The sequence below is a fragment of the Salmo salar genome, chromosome ssa02 (assembly GCF_905237065.1).
Source record: "Salmo salar chromosome ssa02, Ssal_v3.1, whole genome shotgun sequence".
Classification (NCBI taxonomy): domain Eukaryota; kingdom Metazoa; phylum Chordata; class Actinopteri; order Salmoniformes; family Salmonidae; genus Salmo; species Salmo salar.
In genome coordinates this window covers 16,855,759-16,874,949 of record NC_059443.1, presented here as the reverse complement: position 1 = coordinate 16,874,949, position 19,191 = coordinate 16,855,759, and the positions used below count along the sequence as shown (strand labels likewise).

Genomic DNA, 19,191 nt, shown 5'->3' with positions numbered 1-19,191 from the left:
TCTCTCTGTCTCTCTACTCTCGCTGTCTCTCTACTCTCTCTCTGTCTCTCTACTCTCTCTCTGTCTCTCTACTCTCTCGCTGTCTCTCTACTCTCTCGCTGTCTCTACTCTCTCTGTCTCTCTACTCTCTCTCTGTCTCTCTACTCTCGCTGTCTCTCTACTCTCTCTCTGTCTCTCTACTCTCTCTCTGTCTCTCTACTCTCGCTGTCTCTCTACTCTCTCTGTCTCTCTACTCTCTCTCTGTCTCTCTGTCTCTCTACTGTCTCTCTACTCTCTCTCTGTCTCTGTCTCTGTCTCTGTCTCTGTTTCTCTCTCTCTACTCTGTCTCTCTACTCTGTCTCTCCCCTCTCTACTCTCTCTCCCCTCTGTCTCTCCCCTCTCTACTCTCTACTCTCTGTCTCTCCCTCTCTCCTGACACCACAGTCACAAACAAAAGCCTTATCTATGATCCCTTGTGGCTGTAGACCATGCTGAGTCTGGTTTTACATTACTGCTCTATTATAATGGTAGACTGGGTCTCTGGGCAGTAGACTGGGTCTCTGGGCAGCAGACTGGGTCCCTGGGCAGCAGACTGGGTCTCTGGGCAGCAGACTGGGTCTCTGGGCAGCAGACTGGGTCTCTGGGCAGCAGACTGGGTCTCTGGGCAGCAGACTGGGTCTCTGGGCAGCAGACTGGGTCTCTGGGCAGCAGACTGGGTCTCTGGGCAGCAGACTGGGTCTGTGTCACCATAGTCTGTTTTCCCTGTGGATGGCTGCCATTACCCGATCCTCGTTGTTTGTGATAGTGTACAGAGTAGGCCAAGGTGTGTCTGTTTGGTGGTGGATTAGGTGAACCTTTGTCTGCTTCTCTATTTTATGTTATTTATTTCACCTTTATTTAACCAGGTAGGCTAGTTGAGAACAAGTTCTCATTTACAACTGCGACCTGGCCGAGATAAAGCAAAGCAGTGCGACACAAACAACAACACAGAGTTACACATGGAATAAACAAACATACAGTCAATAATACAGTAGAAAAAAGTCTATATACAGTGTGTGCAAATGAGGTAAGATAAGGGAGGTAAGGAAATAAATAGGCCATAGTGGTGAAATAATTACAATATAGCAATTAAATTGTGATAGATATGCAGAAGATGAATGTGCAAGTAGAGATACTGGGGTGCAAAGGAGCAAGATAAATAAATACAGTATGGGGATGAGGTAGTTGGATGGCCTATTTACAGATGGGCTATGTACAGGTGCAGTGATCTGTGAGCTGCTCTGACAGCTGGTGCTTAAAGTTAGTGAGGGAGATATGGGTCTCCAGCTTCAGTGATTTTGCAATTCGTTCCAGTCATTTGCAGCAGACAACTGGAAGGAAATGCAGCCAAAGGAGGAATTGGCTTTGGGGGTGACCAGTGAAATATACCTGCTGGAGCGCGTGCTACGGGTGGGTGCTGCTATGGTGACCAGTGAGCTGAGATAAGGTGGGGCTTTACCTAGCAAAGACTTATAGATGACCTGGAGCCAGTGGGTTTGGCGATGATGGTTTCTATATGAGAGGCCAGGGGACCTGTCTCTAGGGACACATTACTGTTCCTCTAACAGAACATTCTCTCTTTATTTCTCTCTTCTCTCTCTCTCCCTCTCTCTCTCTCTCTCAATTCAATTTCAATCTCTCTCAATTCAATTTCAATCTCTACTCTCTATCTCGCTTCTCTCTCTCTGTCTCTCTGCTGGTCTTTGTCTCCCTCATTGTTTTCTGTCTTTCTTTATATTGCTGGATTAGTCCTACTGTCAGGTGGCAATAGACAGAATTGAGAGATGGATGGTGAGAGGGGGGAGAGGGGGAGGGTTGTTTGCGCTCAGTCGGCAGTCTGATAGAATTTAGGTTCACCCTCTCTCCCTTTTTGACACTATCTTCCCTCTCTTCCCACTCCCTTGTCCTCTCCTCCCCTGCTCCCTCTCTCCATCCTCTCTCCTTTTCCTGCATGTGTATTTGTTGAGTGTGTGTCCTGTCCTAACAGGCAATCAGTGGTACCCGTGTCTGTCTGTCATACACCACTTCTCTCTAACAACACAATCATCATCGTTACGCAACACACATACCTGTTATTACCTCATTTGTCCTGATACACACGGGCCTGGTAGGTACTGTGTACTGTATGTGCCAGAGATGCCCGCGGGCGCTGCCCATGGCTACCTCACTGACTGAAACAAGCACTACTACATACCATTTGGTTAAGTGTTGAATTCTTTCACGTAAGTATACCGAAAATCACCTACCCAATCTTAAAACATACTTCCTGAGTAATTACCAGGTGAATACTACTTAATGTAGTGCTACTTATATCTGTCCAGGAGGAGTTTTTGGCCAAAGTGTCATTATGTCATTGTGATGGCTGTCAGTGTGAGTCAGTAGTGAGGAATGAGACATTTAGTGGGTGGTTTCTGGGTAATGGTTTTAAAATGGCCGCTGATGAAAGGAGGCTTTGTGATGCACTACTCTGGTGCGCCAACACAATGCTGGCAGGGTAGAGAGCTACAGTGAACGTCAACATACCTCACATATTGTAACTCTCCTAACTGGCCTGACTGGATGGGTCAAAACAACACAGTCAATATGCAGTGGAACAGTAGCTAACCACAGTGTGTTTCTGTGGGTTCAAACACTTTACAACTCCACAGTATTTGTTGTGTCTGTCTTGTCTCAGAGTTAACTTGAGTTTAGACTTTAGGACACAGAAATGTACACAGAGGAGAGTAAAGAGAACATGATGTGTTGTTGGTTTCCAGTTAGTCTGGTTTATCATCTCTATAACTCTGCTCCCTCAGCCTCATGCAGACACACACAACCACACACACACAACCACACACACCCCCCTCTCAGCTGGTAATATGGGGGTTTCCTGTCCAGCGAGAGACACAACCACACACACCCCCCTCTCAGCTGGTAATATGGGGGTTTCCTGTCCAGAGGAGAGACACAACCAGACCTCACTGCCCTCATAGTGACTCATGGAACAGTATTATGTGTGTGAGAAGAGAGTTTAGGTTTCTGTATATTACTGTGTGTGTGTGTGTGTGTGTGTGTGTGTGTGTTCACCCTGACCCACTCTTCCTGAGTTGCATTGTTTTGGAGCCAGATAGTTTAGTTTATGGTTACTGGGAGACTTGGTTACCATGGAAATGTTCCATCCCACTTCAGTACAGTTTTTCTGGCCACTGTCTCCCGGAATTCTAATGGAGATTCCTATTGGTGCTGGCATCGATCTCTAGTTCTGGGTTTTCCAAGTTGGAATGCATTCAAATGGAACATTCTGTCTCTGAGCAACTTAATGCTTCTGTTCTCTCTCTCTCTCTCTCTAACCACTGGCTCCCTACACACTAGTTTACTGGGTACTGGCCTCCAGTCAGTCTCTCCCTCTCTCCCTCCCACCTTCCCTCTTCCTCTCTGTCCTACACAGTATTACTCATTTTCTCCTCCCTCTTTTTCCCCTCCTCCGTTTACAGTAGTTCCCTCCTTACCCCCACCCCTCTCTCTCGCCATCCCATAACGGGCTCTTTGTAACTGCTTCTCATTTAATCTTTTCTTCGTCTCGTTCGTCAGGATGGGTGCAGGAGACTGAGGCTGACTCTCCACCAGCAGAACCAGTCCGGGAGGGTCACAGAACAACCCTGGAGCAAGGTAAGAACCTAGAACCATGACCTAGAACCCTAACCTCTAAACCAGACCTAGACTCTCAACACACACCTAGAATTCTGTCTGCATTAACCGACTACTACAATTACAACAGAGGGGACAGGAAGGAAGTCATGGAACTCCATCCCTGGATGGATGGAATTGTATCCCTATGTGTACTATGTGTACTATGTGGATAAAAGTCCATGGCAGAACAGAATTCTGAACCTTCACTGTTACTGTAAATGAATATACATACATGGTGTTAAGCCCTTCTGAAATCGCTGAGGGTTTTAGTGTGTTTTAGTGGACCAGGGGATGGCTGGGGTCACTGTCCCTAACACACGTTGATAGTGTGTTGAATCAGAAAAGAGTAGCACACACACACACACAGGGTGCTAGTTCACACACAGACTCACAAACAGGTCATAAAATGTCATGGCTGCCATTCGGTTTCCATCAGAGTCTTATGCAACTGCTCTTGAAACTGTTCTTAAGACTGTTCTTAAGACTGCAATGTTGGAGAGGAGAGACAGACCACTGCCCAGCTTACTAAACTTATACAGTGTAACTCTCTCTCTCTCTCTCTCTCTCTCTTGCTTTCTCTTGCGCTTTCTATTTCTCCCTCGCGCTCTCTAACCCTCTTCTTTCTTTCTTTGACCAGTTCCACAGAAGTTTAGAGTTTATGGAATGGTGGTGATCACCATAGCGATCAGGGCTAAATGTAATGTCTACTGATTATGGGGGCTTTATATACACACACACACACACACACACACACACACACACACACACACACACACACACACACAAACACAGGAATCCTGTATACACAGATAAATAGTTTCCAGAATTTGTTCTTGAAGCGGTGGACCTAAATGACAGATGTGTTATAATGCTGTATACATTCTACAACTCCCCTTCTGTTTCAGAGAACCTCCATTAGTTTCTAACCTGTCAGACATTCTCAGTGCTATTCTGAATATCATACCTACTACTGTATATGGGACTGAATGGAACATCTTGATGTCATATCCTGTTGGTCTGTCACTGAGTGTCCTACCTAATCTAGTGTTGCAACACGTAACTCCTCTCACACATTCATGTCACCACACTCAGAATCTCTTCATGTTCACACATGCTGGAGAATTGGAAATATTTTCACACTATTCCAAGTATCACAAACTCCTCTTCCTCCCTGATTTTTTTCAGCCAATCGGACGAGCGTTTGCTCTGGTGCAGCCAACCAGTGATAGGCCTGCTCTGAAGCCTGAACCAATCAAACCCTCTGAGGAGAAGGCTGAACAGGTTGAGGTCATCAAGGTGGGTGGGGCTTAATGTTTGAGGGTGTGTGTGTTACCAGGGTGTGTAATGTGTAATGTGTGTGTAATACGTCTGTATTCCATGTGTTGCAGGTGTATCTGGAGGATCGTAGACAGGAGCAGCAGAGACACCAGCAGAGCCTCAAGATGTTGTCAGATGAAGTCTCCCAGATACAGGAGGTAAGACACATTCTCGCTCTCTCACTTTCTCTCTCTCTGTGTGAGTCTGTCAGTAACACAGGTGTGTGTGTGTGTGTGTGTGTGTGTGTTTTGCTCAGGTGAGATACTGTCTGAAGACCCTGAGGGAACAGATGGCAACCAAGAACAAAGGACAACAAAAGGTATGTGCACACATTTACATTTACATTTTAATCATTTAGCAGACGCTCTTATCCAGAGCGACTTACAGTAGTGAATGATGTTTGTGTGTACAGGTGTTGTTATGGAACACATTTATAATGTTTATGTGTACACGTGTTGTTATGGAACACATTTATAATGTTTATGTGTACACGTGTTGTTATGGAACACATTTATAATGTTTATGTGTACACGTGTTGTTATGGAACACATTTATAATGTTTATGTGTACACGTGTTGTTATGGAACACATTTATAATGTTTATGTGTACACGTGTTGTTATGGAACACATTTATAATGTTTATGTGTACACGTGTTGTTATGGAACACATTTATAATGTTTATGTGTACACGTGTTGTTATGGAACACATTTATAATGTTTATGTGTACACGTGTTGTTATGGAACCAGTTGTTTAGTGTCATCATTCATTTTGATACCTAATGATGACATGAAATATGTCCTGTTTGTGTCACTTCTACCTAAATGTGTGTCTCATATCCCCTCTCGTTCTCTCCATCCCTCACTATTCCCTCTCTTTCTTCATCCTTCTCTCCCCCCAGTTTCTTGCTAGTGGCTACAGAGTCAGCACTCCTTCCAATCAGAACATCTCTTCTTCCTCAAAGGGAGGAGCTAAAGATGATGGGCAGGTGAGGGGCTTTTCACATGCCCTATACACACAGGTTCATGTGGGGTGTGTGTGTGTGTATGTGTGAGCTTAAATGTGTGTGAGAGCTTATGTGGGTGTCTAACACCTACATATCAAGTCTTAGACTGACCCAGTTCCGAGATCATGTGTGTGTGTGTGTGTGTGTGTCCATTTTATTGTGAGTGTATTCACAAATACAGAGAGAGTGAGAGAGCGAGAGAAGAAGAGAGGTAAGGGAGAGGAACACCACCCAGGAGAGAGATCTGGAAGGCCTGGTACAGTCCGTTCCTCCTCTCCTCCTGTGTTGTTGAGTGAGTCTGTGTTCTTCTCCCTCCATTGTTCTACATTCCCCAGATGACTGCCTGTTTAATAGCTTTGGTTTAGTCTTGAGGCCAAGCAGGTAATCATGTCAGGATTCAGGAACCTTTTCATAAGAGTGAATAGGGCTGACTTTAACAGTTTGTGTGCGTGCAGCGTGAGAATGACGCATGAAATATGAGTGGAAAACTTTCGCCTTTGTTCAGCTTACATCAGAATCTCTCCCTTTGTAACCGCTGCTATGACACACTGACACATAGTCACACCTCACTCTTTCTCACTCTCCCTCTGTCATTGAAATGTAAAAATAGATTGTTCTGTAATTATTTGCATATTAGCATTTTGCATTCCTCATTCTCTCTCTCTCGTCATTAATCTGATTCAAATGTGTAAACAAAGGGCCGAGCCGCTCCCACTACAGTAGAAGCAACACTGAGAAACCAATACTATACAATACAGTACTGCACAATTCTATACAAAACAATACTACACAATACAGTACTACACAATACAGTACTTAAGTGATAATCCCAGAGTAGACTGTGTTTGGAGGATTTATTGGCACGGGTGTTGTTAGGCCTGAGACGAACACTATACTATACAATACACTACTGTACAAGGCTTTACAATACAGTAGTATACAACCGTATACAATACAGTACTTCCCTGAACCGGGGGAGCCAGGAGTTTACAGTGCTTTGATCAGTCAGTTGGCTGAATTAGTTTATGAACAGGATATTAGTGGATTCTTGGAGCTTCACTCAAATCTATGGAAACAAACAGTTCCTTTATTCCCTCTCTCTTTCTCTCTGTCTTCAGGGAGGGGAGGATGAGGTGGAGAGGGCGAAGATGAGGGAGGTCAGTAAGCGTCTGTATGCTCAGCTACAGGAGGCCGAGAAGAAACACCAGGAGGAGAGGGAGAGACTGCAGGTAAAACATGCATACATACATACACATACATACTTACATACCAACATACATATATACACACACATCATACACACACACACACACACACACACACACACACACACACACACACACACACACACACACCAAAGTGATGTGACTCATGAAACTATGACCTAACTCTCTGTCCTTTTTCTGTGCAGGCTGAGGGTGTGGATCTGCGCCAGCGTCTGGGGGAGCAGGCGGAGAAGCTGAAGGGGGTGGAGGAGAGTAGTGAGAGGAAGGACCAGAGGATTGAGGAGCTCCAGAGGCTGCTGGGAGGCATGGCGCAGGAGAGCCAAGCCCTACGAGACACACTGAGGAACAGAGAGGAGGAACTCAGAGAATTACGCAAAATCAGAGAGGAGGGCAGGAACGAGGAGCAGAGGTGAGGAGGACAATAAACAGAGCACACACACACACACACACACACACACACACACACACACACACACACACACACTGCCCTGTTGGAGCTAGAAACACAAGCATTTCACTGCACCTGCGATAACATCTGCAAATCTGTGTACGTGATTTGAGTTGACACAGAGCTCACACACAAACACCAAGACACAAACACACACAGGAGTGCACACACATATAGACGAGGAGTGTTCCCAGCCACTCACGCTGTGTGTTCTTCTCAGGTCAGAGCAGTTGGAGAAGGAGCTGGCCATTCTGAAGGAGAAGATCCATCATCTAGATGACATGCTGAAGAGCCAGCAGAGGAAAGTCAGACACATGATCGAACAGGTGAGACGCACACATGCTATAACAGGACTATAACATGCTATAACAGGACTATAACAGGACTATAACATGCTATAACAGGACTATAACATGCTATAACAGGACTATAACATGCTATAACATGCTATAACAGGACTATAACATGCTATAACATGCTATAACATGCTATAACATGCTATAACAGGACTATAACAGGACTATAACATGCTATAACAGGACTATAACATGCTATAACAGGACTATAACAGGACTATAACATGCTATAACAGGACTATAACATGCTATAACAGGACTATAACATGCTATAACAGGACTATAACATGCTATAACATGCTATAACAGGACTATAACAGGACTATAACATGCTATAACAGGACTATAACATGCTATAACAGGACTATAACAGGACTATAACATGCTATAACAGGACTATAACATGCTATAACAGGACTATAACATGCTATAACAGGACTATAACATGCTATAACAGGACTATAACAGGACTATAACATGCTATAACAGGACTATAACATGCTATAACAGGACTATAACAGGACTATAACATGCTATAACAGGACTATAACATGCTATAACAGGACTATAACATGCTATAACAGGACTATAACAGGACTATAACATGCTATAACAGGACTATAACATGCTATAACAGGACTATAACAGGACTATAACATGCTATAACAGGACTATAACATGCTATAACAGGACTATAACATGCTATAACAGGACTATAACATGCTATAACAGGACTATAACATGCTATAACAGGACTATAACATGCTATAACAGGACTATAACAGGACTATAACATGCTATAACAGGACTATAACATGCTATAACAGGACTATAACAGGACTATAACATGCTATAACAGGACTATAACATGCTATAACAGGACTATAACATGCTATAACAGGACTATAACATGCTATAACAGGACTATAACAGGACTATAACATGCTATAACAGGACTATAACAGGACTATAACATGCTATAACAGGACTATAACAGGACTATAACATGCTATAACAGGACTATAACAGGACTATAACATGCTTTAACCTCTCTAGGGTATGTGGGACGAAATCGTCCCACCTACTCAACAGCCAGTGGAATCCCGTGGCGCGTTATTCAAATACCTTAGAAATGCTATTACTTCAATTTCTCAAACATATGACTATTTTACACCATTTTAAAGACAAGACTCTCGTTAATCTAACCACACTGTCCGATTTCAAAAAGGCTTTACAACGAAAGCAAAACATTAGATTATGTCAGCAGAGTACCCAGCCAGAAATAATCAGACACCCATTTTTCAAGCTAGCATATAATGTCACATAAACCCAAACCACAGCTAAATGCAGCACTAACCTTTGATGATTTTCATCAGATGACAATCCTAGGACATTATGTTATACAATACATGCATGTTTTGTTCAATCAAGTTCATATTTATATCAAAAACAAGCTTTTTACATTAGCATGTGACGTTCAGAACTAGCATACCCACCGCAAACTTCCGGTGAATTTACTAAATTACTCACGATAAACGTTCACAAAAAACATAACAATTATTTTAAGAATTATAGATACAGAACTCCTTTATGCAATCGCTATGTCCGATTTTAAAATAGCACATTTTGCAATATTCTGAGTAGATAGCCCAGCCATCACGGCTAGCTAATTTGACACCCACCAAGTTTGGCCCTCACCAAACTCCGATTTACTATTAGAAAAATTTGATTACCTTTGCTGTTCTTTGTCAGAATGCACTCCCAGGACTTCTACTTCAATAACAAATGTTGGTTTGGTTCCAAATAATCCATAGTTATGTTCAAATATCCTCTGTTTTGTTTGTGCGTTCAAGACACTATCCGAAGGGTAAAGAAGGGTGACGCGCCTGACGCGTTTCGTGACAAAAAAATTCTAAATATTCCATTACCGTACTTCGAAGCATGTCAACCGCTGTTTAAAATCAATTTTTATGCCATTTTTCTCATAAAAAAGCGATAATATTCCGACCGGGAAACCCTGTTTACGTTCAAAGAAAATAAAAACATGGTGTCGCCTCGTGCACGCGCCTCAGTCTCATTGTCCTCTGATCGATCACTTACCAAATGCGCTAATGTTTTTCAGCCAGGGGCTCCAAAGACATCATTCAGCTTTTTGCCGCCTTCTGAGAGCCTATGGGAGCCGTAGGAAGTGTCATGTTACAGCAGAGATCCTCAGTTTTCAATAAAGAGAGTGAAGAAGCCCAAGAAATTGTCAGACAGGCCACTTCCTGTAAGGAATCTTCTCAGGTTTTTGCCTGCCATATGAGTTCTGTTATACTCACAGACACCATTCAAACAGTTTTAGAAACTTTAGGGTGTTTTCTATCCAAAGCCAATAATTATATGCATATTGTAGTTTCTGGGCAGTAGTAATAACCAGATTAAATCGGGTACGTTTTTTATCCGGCCGTGTAAATACTGCCCCCTATCCCTAACAGGTTTTAACATGCTTTAACAGTACTATAACAGGACTATAACAGGACTATAACAGGACTATAACATGCTATAACAGGACTATAACATGCTATAACAGGACTATAACATGCTGTAACAGGACTGTAACAGGACTATAACAGGACTATAACATGCTATAACAGGACTATAACATGCTGTAACAGGACTGTAACAGGACTATAACAGGACTATAACAGGACTATAACAGGACTATAACAGGACTATAGCAGGACTATAACATGCTATAACAGGACTATAACAGGACTATAACATCCTTTAACAGTACTATAACAGGACTATAACAGGACTATAACAGGACTATAACATGCTATAACAGGACTATAACAGGACTATAACAGGCTATAACATGCTATAACAGAACTATAACATGCTATAACAGGACTATAGCATGCTATAGCAGGACTATAACATGCTATAACAGGACTATAACAGGACTATAAAATGCAATAAGAGGACGATAACATGCTTTAACAGGACTGTAACAGGACTATAACATGCTATAACAGGACTATAACATGCTTTAACAGGACTATAACATGCTTTAACAGGACTATAACATGCTTTAACAGGACTATAACATGCTTTAACAGGACTACATCAGGACTATTACATGCATTGACAGGACTAACATGCTTTAACAGTACTATAACAGGACTATAACATGCTTTAACAGGACTATAACAGGACTATAACATGCTTTAACAGTACTGTAACAGGACTATAACATGCTTTAACAGTACTATAACAGGACTATAACATGCTTTAACAGGACTATAACATGCTTTAACAGGACTATAACATGACTTTAACATGCTATAACAGGACTGTAACATGCTATAACAGGACTGTAACATGCTTTAAAAGTCAGAAATAGCAATAAAATGAATCACTTACCTTTGAGGATCTTTGTATGGTTGCACTCACAAGGCTCCCATTTACTCAATAAATGTTTGTTTTGTTCAATAAAGTCCCTTTTTATATCCAAAAACCTCCGTTTTGTTTGCGTGTTTTGATCAGTAATCCACAGGCTCAAATGCAGACACAACAGACGAAAAATCCGAAAAGTATCAGTAAAGTTCGTAGAAACATGTCAAACGATGTTTATAATCAATCCTCAGGTTGTTTTTAGTCATAATAATCAATAACATTTCAACCGGACAAAAGCTTCGTCAATATAAAAGGAAAACAAGAAAGGCGTGCTCTCGGTTGCGCGTATGAAAAACCTCTGGGACACTGCAGTGTCCACTCATTCAGAGTGGTCTTACTCTCTCATTGTTCAGAATACAAGCCTGAAACAATGTCTAAAGACTGTTGACATCTAGTGGAAGCCGTAGGAAGTGCAATTTGAGTCTTAACTCGATGGATACTGTAATGGCATTCAATAGAAAACTACAAACATAAAATAATCCCACTTCCTGGATGGATTTTTCTCAGGTTTTCACCTGCCACAGTTCTGTTACACTCACAGACATCATTTTAACGGTTTTGGAAACTTTAGTGTTTTCTATCCAATTCTACCAAGCTTCTGGGCCTGAGTAGCAGGCAGTTTACTTTGGGCACGCTTTTCATCCGGAGGTGAAAATAGTGCCCCCTACCCTAGTGAGGTTAACAGGACTATAAAATGCTATGACAGGACTATAACGTGCTTTAACAGGACTATAACATGCTATGACAGGACTATAACATGGATGTGTGTGTGTGTACAGCTGCAGAACTCTCGTATGGTGATCCAGGAGAGGGACCGTGTTATCAGAGACCTGGAGGAGAAGGTGGCTTTCCTGGAGGCAGAGGTCAGTACCAACTAACCATACCTGGGATTTGTAGTCTTTTGTTCACCAGCTACTGTAGCTCTGAACTGTAGTCTTTTATGCCTGCAACGCAGAGTAGGGTTTAACTTCCTCTGACCCTACAGTTGAAGTCAGAAGTTTACATACACTTTAGCCAAATACAGTTCAATTCAGTTTTTCACAATTCCTGACATTTAATCCTAGGAAAAATTCCCTGTCTTAGGTCAGTTAGGATCACCACTTTATTTTAAGAATATGAAATGTCAGAATAATAGTAGAGAGTGATTTATTTCAGCTTTTAATTCTTTCATCACATTCCGAGTGGGTCAGAAGTTTGCATACACTCAGTTAGTATTTGGTAGCATTGCCTTTAAATTGTTGAACTTGGGTCAAACATTTCGGGTAGCCTTCCACAAGCTTCCCACAATAAGTTGGGTGAATTTTGGCCCATTCCTCCTGACAGAGCTGGTGTAACTTAATCAGGTTTGTAGGCCTCCTTGCTCGCACATGCTTTTTCAGTTCTGTCCACACATTTTCTAGGTCAGGGCTTTGTGATGGCCACTCCAATACCTTGACTTTGTTGCCCCATTTTGCCACAACTTTGGAAGTATGCTTGGGGTCATTGTCCATTTGGAAGACCCATTTGTGACCAAGCTATAACTTCCTGACTGATGTCTTGAGATGTTGCTTCAATATATCCACATAATTTTACTCCCTCGTGATGCCATCTATTTTGTGAAGTGCACTAGTCCCTCCTGCAGCAAAGCACCCCCACAACATGATGCTGCTACCCCCGTGCTTCATGGTTGGGATGGTGTTCTTCGGCTTGCAAGCATCCCCCTGTTTCCTCCAAACATAACGATGGTCATTATGGCCAAACAGTTCTATTTAAGTTTCATCAGACCAGAGGACATTTCCCCAAAAAGTATGATCTTTGTCCTCATGTGCAGTTGAAAACCATAGTCTGGCTTTTTTATGGCGGTTTTGGAGCAGTGGCTTCTTCCTTGCTGAGTGGCCTTTCAGGTTATGTCGATATAGGACTTGTTTTACTGTGGATATAGATAATTTTGTACCTGTTTCCTCCAGCATCTTCACAAGGTCCTTTGCTGCTGTTCTAGGATTGATTTGCACTTTTCGCACCAAAGTACGTTCATCTCTAGGAGACAGAACGCGTCTCCTTCCTGAGCGGTATGACGGCTGCGTGGTCCTATGGTGTTTATACTTGCGTACTATTGTTTGTACAGATGAACGTGGTACCTTCAGGCATTTGGAAATTGCTCCCAAGGATGAACCAGACTTGTGGAGGTCTACAATTTGTTTTCTGAGGTCTTGGCTGATTTATTTTGATTTTCCCATGATGTCAAGCAAAGAGGCACTGAGTTTGAAGGTGGGCCTTGAAATACATCCACAGGTACACCTCCAATTGACTCAAATGATGTCAATTAGCCTATCAGAAGCTTCTAAAGCCATGACATCATTTTCTGGAATTTTCCAAGCTGTTTAAAGGCACAGTCAACATAGTGTATGTAAACTTCTGACCCACTGGAATTGTGATACAGTGAATTATAAGTGAAATAATCTGTCTGTAAACAATTGTTGGAAAAATTACCTGTGTCATGCACAAAGTAGATTGTGCATCACTTGCCAAAACTATAGTTTGTTAACAAGAAATTTGTGGAGTGGTTGAAAAATGAGTTTTAATGACTCCAACCTAAGTGTATGTAAACTTCCGACTTCAACTGTATGTGTGTGTGTGTTTAGAACCGGGAGATGCATGATCAGATGGACTACTTCCTGGCAGGTGAAAGGTCAAACTCGCACCTCTCATCAGACCGCCACGCACAGATTGTCTACAGGTAATTCACATCCAGTAACTCAGGCAGACACACACCCATCATAGACCTGTCAGATTGTCTACAGGTAATTCACATCCAGTAACTCAGGCAAAGACACACCCATCATAGACCTGTCAGATTGTCTACAGGTAATTCACATCCAGTAACTCAGGCAAACACACACCCATCATAGACCTGTCAGATTGTCTACAGGTAATTCACATCCAGTAACTCAGGCAGACACACACCCATCATAGACCTGTCAGATTGTCTACAGGTAATTCACATCCAGAAACACAGGCAAACACACACCCATCATAGACCTGTCAGATTGTCTACAGGTAATTCACATCCAGTAACTCAGGCAAACACACACCCATCATAGACCTGTCAGATTGTCTACAGGTAATTCACATCCAGTAACTCAGGCAGACACACACCCATCATAGACCTGTCAGATTGTCTACAGGTAATTCACATCCAGTAACACAGGCAGACACACACCCATCATAGACCTGTCAGATTGTCTACAGGTAATTCACATCCAGTAACACAGGCAGACACACACCCATCATAGACCTGTCATCAACTCAGCACACACCTGCCCCCTCATATACAAATTAGTACTTAAGCTCTCTTTCACACACACACACCTGACCTGTCATCAACTCAGCACATGCCTGACCTGTCATCAACTCACCACACACACCTGACCTGTCATCAACTCGCCACACGCCTGACCTGTCATCAACTCGCCACACGCCTGACCTGTCATCAACTCACCACACGCCTGACCTGTCATCAACTCACCACACACGCCTGACCTGTCATCAACTCACCACACACGCCTGGCCTGTCATCAACTCGCCACACGCCTGGCCTGTCATCAACTCGCCACACGCCTGGCCTGTCATCAACTCGCCACACGCCTGGCCTGTCTTCAACTCGCCACACGCCTGGCCTGTCATCAACTCACCGCACGCCTGGCCTGTCATCAACTCACCACACGCCTGACCTGTCATCAACTCACCACACGCCTGGCCTGTCATCAACTCACCACACGCCTGGCCTGTCATCAACTCGCCACACGCCTGACCTGTCATCAACTGGCCACACGCCTGACCTGTCATCAACTCGCCACACGCCTGACCTGTCATCAACTCACCACACACGCCTGACCTGTCATCAACTCACCACACACGCCTGGCCTGTCATCAACTCGCCACACGCCTGGCCTGTCATCAACTCGCCACACGCCTGGCCTGTCATCAACTCGCCACACGCCTGGCCTGTCATCAACTCGCCACACGCCTGGCCTGTCATCAACTCGCCACACGCCTGGCCTGTCATCAACTCGCCACACGCCTGACCTGTCATCAACTCACCACACGCCTGGCCTGTCATCAACTCACCACACGCCTGGCCTGTCATCAACTCACCACACGCCTGACCTGTCATCAACTCACCACACGCCTGACCTGTCATCAACTCGCCACACGCCTGACCTGCCACACGCCTGACCTGTCATCAACTCGCCACACGCCTGACCTGTCATCAACTCACCACGCGCCTGACCTGTCATCAACTCGCCACATGCCTGACCTGTCATCAACTCACCACACGCCTGACCTGCCACACGCCTGGCCTGTCATCAACTCACCACACGCCTGACCTGTCATCAACTCAGCACACGCCTGACCTGTCATCAACTCACCACACGCCTGACCTGTCATCAACTCAGCACACACGCCTGACCTGTCATCAACTCACCACACGCCTGACCTGTCATCAACTCACCACGCGCCTGACCTGTCATCAACTCACCACACGCCTGGCCTGTCATCAACTCACCACACGCCTGACCTGTCATCAACTCAGCACACGCCTGACCTGTCATCAACTCGCCACACGCCTGACCTGTCATCAACTCGCCACACGCCTGACCTGTCATCAACTCGCCACACGCCTGGCCTGTCATCAACTCACCACACGCCTGGCCTGTCATCAACTCACCACGCGCCTGACCTGTCATCAACTCACCACGCGCCTGACCTGTCATCAACTCACCACACGCCTGGCCTGTCATCAACTCACCACGCACCTGACCCCTCATTCCCCTGACTAACCAGAAACATCCGCCTGGCCTCACACAGCCCTCCACACACACTTCTAACCCCAGCACATCCCCATAGTGTCCCTCAACTGTTCACTAGTAATGTGTTCCCCAGAGTAAAACCTTGGCATCGATCTCATTTCTCTCTCTCTCCCTCTCTCTGTTCTCTCTCTCTTTCTCCCTCTCCTCCACAGTAAGCCTTTGAAGCCCACCAACATGTCCAACAAGCCTCTTCCCTTCATCAAAATCATTGAGACCAAGTCCTGAACTGGTGAAAGCGAGGGAGAAGGGGCTAACCTAACGACACCAAACCTGCTAAGCTAAGCAACAACGGACTGAAGTAGACCACCACCACATAAATACCACAACAACATCACAGTACACGTGTGAAGTTTAAACTGAGGTGACCACAACAACATCACAGTACACGTGTGAAGTTTAAACTGAGGTGACCACAACAACATCACAGTACACGTGTGAAGTTTAAACTGAGGTGACCACAACAACATCACAGTACACGTGTGAAGTTTAAACTGAGGTGACCACAACAACATCACAGTACACGTGTGAAGTTTAAACTGAGGTGACCACAACATCACAGTACACGTGTGAAGTTTAAACTGAGGTGACCACAACAACATCACAGTACACGTGTGAAGTTTAAACTGAGGTGACCACAACAACATCACAGTACACGTGTGAAGTTTAAACTGAGGTGACCACAACATCATCACAGTACACGTGTGAAGTTTAAACTGAGGTGACCACAACAACATCACAGTACACGTGTGAAGTTTAAACTGAGGTGACCACAACAACATCACAGTACACGTGTGAAGTTTAAACTGAGGTGATCACAAAAACATCACAGTACACGTGTAAAGTTTAAACTGAGGTGACCACAACAACATCACAGTACACGTGTGAAGTTTAAACTGAGGTGACCACAACAACATCACAGTACACGTGTGAAGTTTAAACTGAGGTGACCACAACATCATCACAGTACACGTGTGAAGTTTAAACTGAGGTGATCACAACAACATCACAGTACACGTGTGAAGTTTAAACTGAGGTGACCACAACAACATCACAGTACACGTGTGAAGTTTAAACTGAGGTGACCACAACAACATCACAGTACACGTGTGAAGTTTAAACTGAGGTGATCACAACAACATCACAGTACACGTGTGAAGTTTAAACTGAGGTGATCACAACAACATCACAGTACACGTGTGAAGTTTAAACTGAGGTGACCACAACCACCCATGGCCACACTCCTTTGATAGGACACTATGCAATGTGTGTGTGTGTGTCAGAGGAGGCTGGTGGGATAAGCTATAGGAGGAGGGGCTCATTGTAATGTCTGGAATGGTATACATGGAACAGTCAAAATGGTTTCCATATGTTTACTGTGTTTCATACCGTTCCATTTATTCCTCCTATAGCTCCTCTCACCAGCCTCCTCGTGTGTGTGTGTGTGTGTGTGTGTGTGTGTGTGTGTGTGTGTGTGTGTGTGTGTGTGTGTGTGTGTGTGTGTGTGTGTGTGTGTGTGTGTGTGTGTGTGTGTGTGTGTGTACAGTTTTGGATTGTGTATGGACTTTGATGTAGATAGATATACTGATAGAGTTGATTCACAATAGAAGTCTATTTATTCATAGCAGACAGATTTATTCTTTCTAACCCAGTGTCATAATCTATTGTCATCTGTTGAAGTCAGTCTGAAGGACTTTACTACTGAGAGAGAGGACCAGAGACAGTGTGATAGCAGTACCCTGTGGTCAGTGAGGGTCTGATAACAGACCCTGTACTTTGGCCTCAGAGAGGAGGCAACCATGTCAGGTTGGGCCATAACAGAGAAATAAAATGGCCGATGAGTGAGAGGGGGATCGGAGAGAGATGGAGGGTAAGAAATCTGTATTAAATGGATCAGAATACAACCAGTTTGTCATCATTTTACCATGGCACCAAGGCAGGATAGAGGGAGTGTTGCTACAGTATATAGGTATTGGAGAAGCAGAAACACATTAAGGATAGAGGATATAGTTTTCCATCAAACCCTTCTGTAACCCATTAACCTACTTCCTGTGTCTGTGGCCTAGAGTCCACTGTTAGAATCCTCTTTATTTGACACCTGAAAGGGAGGAAGACAATCTTTTGACTTTTTGTAAATATACTTATATGGTCACGCAGCGGCCACAGTGACGTGTCATGGTTTGAATACAAAGTTAAAGCCCATGTTTGTTATTTTGTTCATTGAGAAAGTGAGATGTTTGGTCTAATATGTGTGGATTAGAAGTCCCCCTCGCCAATACTGATGTCACTTTAAAGTCTGAAGAAAATGAAGATGATTCATTCTGACAAGTACTTACTAACCTTGCAAGAAGTCTTGTTGACATTATCCACATTTTTGCATGCATTTCAGTTACCTGAAGTTTCATCCACTATCACCAGCTCTTGTACATAACTATATTTATTTGTTTATGTGGTATTATTTGATATTTCTTTTGTTTGTTTTATCCTTCAGACAGGAATGTTTGGCCTGACAATCATCTTTATGTATTTATGTGAAAATACATCTTTTCATTGTAGGGAAAACAATTTCAGTAGACGTTTTAGTGTGTGTTAACAACATATATACTTTGTGTTTGAGTATTTTAATAAATTTATGAAAATAATTGTTTTTTGAGGTGGTACTAGTGAGTCAAATATTCTCATTCACATTTCTATATTACATCTAAATTCATTATTATAATTTAATTCTGTATAGTGTAGTACTGTAGGTTATGCATAGTGAATGTCTGCCCCCTGGTGGTGAATCACAAGATACCATAAATCTCGAGCCTGGTCCCACATCTGTAGGTGCTTTAGATAACTCCACTGACGATTCATATGAGC

General features: G+C 43.5%; 1 protein-coding gene across 4 annotated transcripts in view; it reads left to right on the top strand.

The window, feature by feature from the left end:
- Positions 1-18,971, top strand: part of LOC106575420 (tuftelin) — a 29,899-nt gene extending 10,928 nt beyond the window's left edge. The window contains exons 2-13 of one of the 4 annotated variants that reach the window (XR_006759951.1): positions 3,589-3,666; positions 4,873-4,983; positions 5,076-5,162; positions 5,261-5,323; positions 5,907-5,993; positions 7,130-7,240; positions 7,423-7,646; positions 7,906-8,011; positions 12,262-12,345; positions 14,104-14,198; positions 16,485-16,662; positions 16,708-18,971. Coding sequence is in view for 1 of the 4 variants with exons in the window: in XM_045698693.1 (XP_045554649.1) it covers positions 3,589-3,666; positions 4,873-4,983; positions 5,076-5,162; positions 5,261-5,323; positions 5,907-5,993; positions 7,130-7,240; positions 7,423-7,646; positions 7,906-8,011; positions 12,262-12,345; positions 14,104-14,198; positions 16,485-16,557 (1,119 nt within the window). In the remaining 3 variants the exon portion in view is untranslated. Of the gene's footprint in view, positions 1-3,588; positions 3,667-4,872; positions 4,984-5,075; positions 5,163-5,260; positions 5,324-5,906; positions 5,994-7,129; positions 7,241-7,422; positions 7,647-7,905; positions 8,012-12,261; positions 12,346-14,103; positions 14,199-16,484 lie in introns of all 4 variants that reach the window. The other 3 variants (XR_006759953.1, XR_006759950.1, XM_045698693.1) reach the window with 3 other exon arrangements.
- The last annotated feature ends 220 nt before the right edge of the window (positions 18,972-19,191 follow it).